Source organism: Rana temporaria, chromosome 10 (assembly GCF_905171775.1).
Source record: "Rana temporaria chromosome 10, aRanTem1.1, whole genome shotgun sequence".
Taxonomy (NCBI): domain Eukaryota; kingdom Metazoa; phylum Chordata; class Amphibia; order Anura; family Ranidae; genus Rana; species Rana temporaria.
In genome coordinates, this window is record NC_053498.1 from 98,419,678 (window position 1) to 98,425,677 (window position 6,000).

The following is a 6,000-nucleotide window of genomic DNA, read 5'->3' on the forward strand; positions in this document are numbered from 1 at the left end:
TTAAGGACCTTGCCCCTTTTTGCGATTAGGTACTGCGTCACTTTAACTGACAATTGCGCGGTCGTGCGACGTGGCTCCCAAACAAAATTGGCGTCCTTTTTTTTCCACAAATAGAGCTTTCTTTGGGTGGTAGATCAAATACCACCAAAAGAAAGCTCTATTTGTGGGAAAAAAAGGACACCAATTTTGTTTGGGAGCCACGTTGCACGACCGCGCAATTGTCAGTTAAAGCGATGCAGTGCCGAATGTGCTATTAACAAAAATAGAGCGTCAATTTTGAAAAAAAAACAATATTTTTTACTTTTTGCTATAATAAATATTCCCAAAAATATATAAAAAAGTTTTTTTTTCTCCTCAGTTAGGCCGATACGTATTCTTCTACCTATTTTTGATAAAAAAAAAAATCGCAATAGGCGTTTATCGGTTGGTTTGCACAAAATTTATAGCGTTTACAAAATAGGGGATAGTTTTATTGCATTTTTATTAATAAAACCTCTCCCAGTTTTTCAGCTCCGGTGACCAATCACGGGACACCGGCAGCGATCGGGTCCGCCGGTCCTGCAGGTGCGGTCATGGAGCTTTGGACCGGGTCTCGAGCGCCCTGCCGGTGGCACGCTCGCGACCCCACGGCTGGGCTTAAAGAGACACGTACGACATCTTCCACATTGACTCAAATGTATTTTTCTCCACATGGAATTGGAAACTCTATTTTCTCTCATTCCTAAATGTGATGCCTTGTACACACGATCGGAATTTCCGATGGAAAAAGTCAGACGGAATTTTTTCATCGGGTATTCCAACCGTGTGTGTGTCCCATCGGAAATTCCGACGGACTTACATGTTCTCTTTTTTTCCGATGAAAAAATTCCGTTCGTCTGTATGGATCTCCGATGGAGAAAAAAACACGCATGCTCAGAGAATCAAGTCAACGCATGCTCCGAAGCATTGAACTTCATTTTCTTTGGCTCGTCGTAGTGTTGTACGTCACTGCGTTTTGGACGGTCGGAATTTGGTGTGACTGTGTGTATGCAAGACATCTTGAACGGAATTCCGAAAAATCCGTTGACGTTTATCCCGACGGAAATTCCGATCGTGTGTACGGGGCATGAGACACGTGCCCCTTGGTGTGTACTGAGATCCTGTCAAATCTAATCTAAAATAATGAATTCATGTGACTCTATTAAAAAGTTTTAAAGAAGGATTATTTAAAAAAAAAAAAAAGATATTATACTTCACCTTTGCCACTGCCCATGATGTGGATCTCCGCTCTCTTCAGCAGTTACGGTGCAAAGAGAATCCTTTGTATACACACACATTTAGAAGAGCTTTGGAGTTTGGTCCCCCACTGGGCACTGTGGTTCCTACTGTTGGCCAACATGTCACTACTGTTTCCTGCTCACCATACTGGAATCACTCATATGGTTGAGAGGGTGCTGTAACATCTCCCAACTGGTCATGGTGTATAGCATCAAAAGGATAAGTCCACAACACACCAACAAGCTTGTTTCCTAGTGCAAAGTTTATTGCAAAATCACATAAAAAACAATGTTTTGGGACAGCGCAAAGGACCATTCCTCAGACCAAAATCCAGATGGCTGCACTTCTCAGATCCTGAAAATCACCTTTATTAAATGTGTGAATCTGTAAAAGCAGGTTCTTTGAAAGAAGTCACAGGAAGTGACAAAACACACCAGGGCGGAGCTTAATGACGTCAACACGCCACCAGGAAGGTGCGACCTTTATCAGACCATGGTTTGGAATTTATGTAATGTGCATTTGATTTGCAGTGTCACAGTGGTGGTGGAACCCTCTCACCTACACATTGGGCTTTTTAATTTTAAATAACTTATTTTGGATATTATACACATTTAATTAATAGTTTTTAGATATATATTATAATATATTATTATTATGTCCACTACATGTAATGCAATTTTGTTTATTATTATTATGGGATTAATCACCTAATGTAGGGCAGCACGCTATAATTATTCATTTCAAGTTGCAGGTGGCAACACATTTTAGTGCTTTGCAGCGACACATAGTAAATTGGGAGAATTTTCTGGGGTTGTTTAACCACTTCAGCCCTGGAAGGATTTACCCACTCATTTTTTGCGATACGGCACTGCGTCAATTTAACTGACAATTGCGCGGTTGTGCGACGCTGTACCAAAACAAAATTGAGGTCCTTTTTTTCCCACAAATAGAGCTTTCTTTTGGTGGCATTTGATCACCTCTGCGGTTTTTATTTTTTGCGCTATAAACCAAAAAAGAGCAACAATTTTGAAAATATATATAATACATATCCCAAAAAATATATAAAAAAATATTTATTCATCAGTTTAGCACAATAAATATTCTACATATTTTTCGGTCCATTCTCATCGGTTTTGTCCGACCGTGTGTACGGGGCCTTAGATGTACCCTGACAGAACGGGGATCTGCCTTGTTTACATAGGCATATCCCCGTTCTGCCCCTGTATACTGCGATTGCTGGCGGACATCAATCTGTCAGACCTGAGGGCGCTCGCGCCCCCATTATATCACATGCACGGAACGACGTACACATACAGCGATTTGCTCTATCCAGCTACCTTCCTGCAGTATAACTGCGGCGGGTGGTCGGGAAGTGGTTAAAAGAGTTGTGATCTATTGAAGGTGGTGCAGAGATCTTCACTTTCAGAAAAGTAGTACAATCACAGTGTGGAGGTAAGAGACACCGTTGACGCGTTTCACACTTAGTACTTTCTCATACGCACCAATACAGTATGAAACGCGTCAGTATGTCTCTCACCCCCCCCCCCCCCCACTGTGATGGTACTGCTTTTATGGATTCACAGATTCTGAGGAGTGCAGCCACCCTAGCTTTGGTTTTCTAAGGCCCCGTACACACGAGAGGATCCATCCGCTGGAATTGATCCACGGACCGGCTCCAGCGGATAGATCCCTTGGTGTGTACAATCCAGCGGATCTGTTTCCGCGGATTTTTATCCCCTGGGATGGATTTCCAGCGGATAAAAATTTGAAGACATGCTTTCAAATCTATCCGCTTGAATCCATCCCAACGGATTGATCCGCTGGTCTGTACAGACTCACCGGTTCAATCCGTCCGAATGAATCCCCTGCATGCGTCGTAATGATTCGACGCATGCGTGGAATTCCTTATATGACAGCGTCGCGCACGTCGCCGCGTCATCATCGCGGCGACGGCGCGACACGTCATCGCGATGGGATTTCGGCGCGGATTTCGATCCGATGGTGAGTACACTCCATCGGATCAAAATCCTCGCAAATCCTCGAGAGGATTTATCCGCGGAAACGGTCCGGCCGTATCCGCGGATAAATCCTCTCGTGTGTACGGGGCCTAAGTGTGATGGTTGGAAAGGATTCTCCAGTACCATAACAGTTAAAAAGAGCAAAGAATTGCGGTGCAGGTGCATGGACAGATAAAGTAATAATATCTCTTTTTTACAATGGAAGCAGTCTATTTTTTATTTTTTTTACAACAGCCTCACTTTAACGTATTTACAACCTCAGTGCTACTGATCGCCTCCAGCCTCTTTCAGCCACTTCCCATCTACATGCATTGGCTGCACATCGTTATGTAGATTATGCATGCGCAATGTGAGCCAGGCTACTTGTGTTCTCCAGCAGGAGCTCATGTGCCTGGGTGACAGTTGTTTAGGAAGTGCCTGAATTGTCAGGATCAACAAGGATTATTTGAATGAAAGCAAGATATGAAAACAACTTTTGAAATGACATATTATACAATAATGCTTCATCATAATAACATGTTACATTTTATAACTGATTTTTGTGATTGGGGTATAAAATGACCTTTAATTTTTATTAGTGTAAAAAAAAAGTGATCTCTAAGAAACGTGCCTCTATATTATGAAGGAACTTAGAATCAGGATCCATTCCTACGGCCATGTGTGCACTGAGCACACGTAAACGCACATGCATTGGTATGCTGTATTGCTGTGCGTTTTCCCATGTGTATATATATATATATACCATGTGCAATACTTTTTTTTTTATTTTAATAAATTTTGTTATTAAGAAAAAAAACAGACAATTTTTATTTTAGTAAGTTTTGTTATATATAAAAAAAAAATGTAACTTGCGTTTAAGCGCTTTGTGATGCACTTACATGTATTGTATGGCACAATACTTTTTTACTTTTTTTTGCTGTGCATTTTACCATGTGTCGTGCTGCAATCCTTTTTTTTTTATTTCAGTAAATTTTGTTATAAAAAAAAAAAAACAGACAATTTTTTACTTGCGTTTAAGCGCTTTGAGGTGCACTTACATGCATTGTGTGGTACAATACTTTTTTAACTTTTTTTGCTGTGCCTTTTAACATGTGTTGTGCTGCAATACTTTTTTTTTATTTATTTTAGTATATTTTGTTATTAAAAAATAAAAAAAAAACAGACAATTTTTAACTTGCATTTAAGCGCTTTGTGGTGCACTTACATGCATTGTGTGGCACAATACTTTTTTACTTGTTACTTTTTTAACTTTTTTTTTGCTGTGCGTTTTAACATGTGTTGTGCTGCAATACTTTTTTTTTTATTTCAGTAAGTTTTGTTATAAAAAAAAAAACAGACAATGTTTAACTTGCATTTAAGCAGTTTGCGGTGCACTTACACGTATTGTGTGGCACAATACTTTTTAACTTTTTTAACTTTTTTTTTTTTTGCTGTGCATTCTAACATGTGTTGTGCTACAATCCTTTTTTTTTATTTCAGTAAGTTTTGTTATAATAAAAAAAAAAACAGACAATTTTTAACTTGCGTTTAAGCGCTTTGCGGTGCACTTACATGTATTGCATGGCACAATACTTTTTACTTTTTTTTATTTTCTTTTTTTGCTGTGCGTTTGTGCTGCAATACTTTTTATTTTATTTTAGTAAGTTTTGTTATAAAAAACATAAAAAAACTAAAATATTTAACTTGCATTTAAGCGCTTTGTGGTGCACTTGCATGTATTGCATGGCACAATACTTTTTACTTTTTTTTATTTTCTTTTTTTGCTGTGCGTTTGTGCTGCAATACTTTTTTTTTTATTTCAGTAAGTTTTGTTATAAAAAACATAAAAAAACGAAAATATTTAACTTGCATTTAAGCGCTTTGTGGTGCACTTGCATGTATTGTGTGGCACAATACTTTTTTAAACTTTTTTTTTTGCTGTGCGTTTTAACGTGTGTTGTGCTGCAATACTTTTTTTTTTATTTCAGTAAGTTTTGTTATAAAAAACATAAAAAAACAAAAATATTTAACTTGCGTTTAAGCGGTTGCGGTGGCACAATACATTTTTACTTTTTTTTTTTCAGTGTGAACTGCTTTGATTTAAATACATTGCTTTTACAATGTATATATGCTGGCATGCATTGATGAACGCATGTCAGTGCATGAATGGACTCTAACTTATAAGAAAATTGGAGATAAAATGACAATCAGAAGGCTGAGATAATGATGGGTGTCTCACCTGCACCACAGTAGTTACAGCAAATGTCCTCCCCGATGGCAAAGGATTTGTATTGGTTATCCCGGCATCCTTCAGTGACAGCGAATACAAGAGACTGAAATGCTACAAGTGGAAGCCACAGACGGTTCATGTTCACTGCTGGGGACTGACTGCTGCCTGCTTCCTCTTCTATACCACTACAAGTACAAGAGGAGGAAATATGTAAATTACATCACAGGGCGGGGAAATCCTGGGAAAAAATGACAAAAAATGAAAAAAAATGAAAAAAAAAATATATATATATATTTACTATAATAACCAAAGCAAAGTTTGAAATTGCACCATGTGTTGATTGGCACTGCTTAGATGTTTGGAGCCACTTTGTGTATGAGCACTAAAAAAAACACCTAATTTCTGAAGATCTAGATGACTTTGTTTTGCTAAAATTCATAAAAAAAAAAAAAAAATTCAAAGCTGATCCCTTGGGCACAAAACCTTCATTTAAATCTATTCTTCAACAGCCAGAAA

At 38.4% G+C, this 6,000-nt stretch overlaps 1 protein-coding gene across 1 annotated transcript in view; it reads right to left on the reverse strand.

The window, feature by feature from the left end:
* The window catches only part of LOC120915367 (tumor necrosis factor receptor superfamily member 9-like), a 52,916-nt gene extending 47,227 nt beyond the window's left edge, over positions 1-5,689 (reverse strand). The window contains exon 1 of the mRNA XM_040325797.1: positions 5,494-5,689. Within this exon, the coding sequence (XP_040181731.1) occupies positions 5,494-5,623 (130 nt within the window). The 5' untranslated portion in view covers positions 5,624-5,689. The remainder of the gene's footprint in view (positions 1-5,493) is intronic.
* Positions 5,690-6,000: the final 311 nt, after the last annotated feature.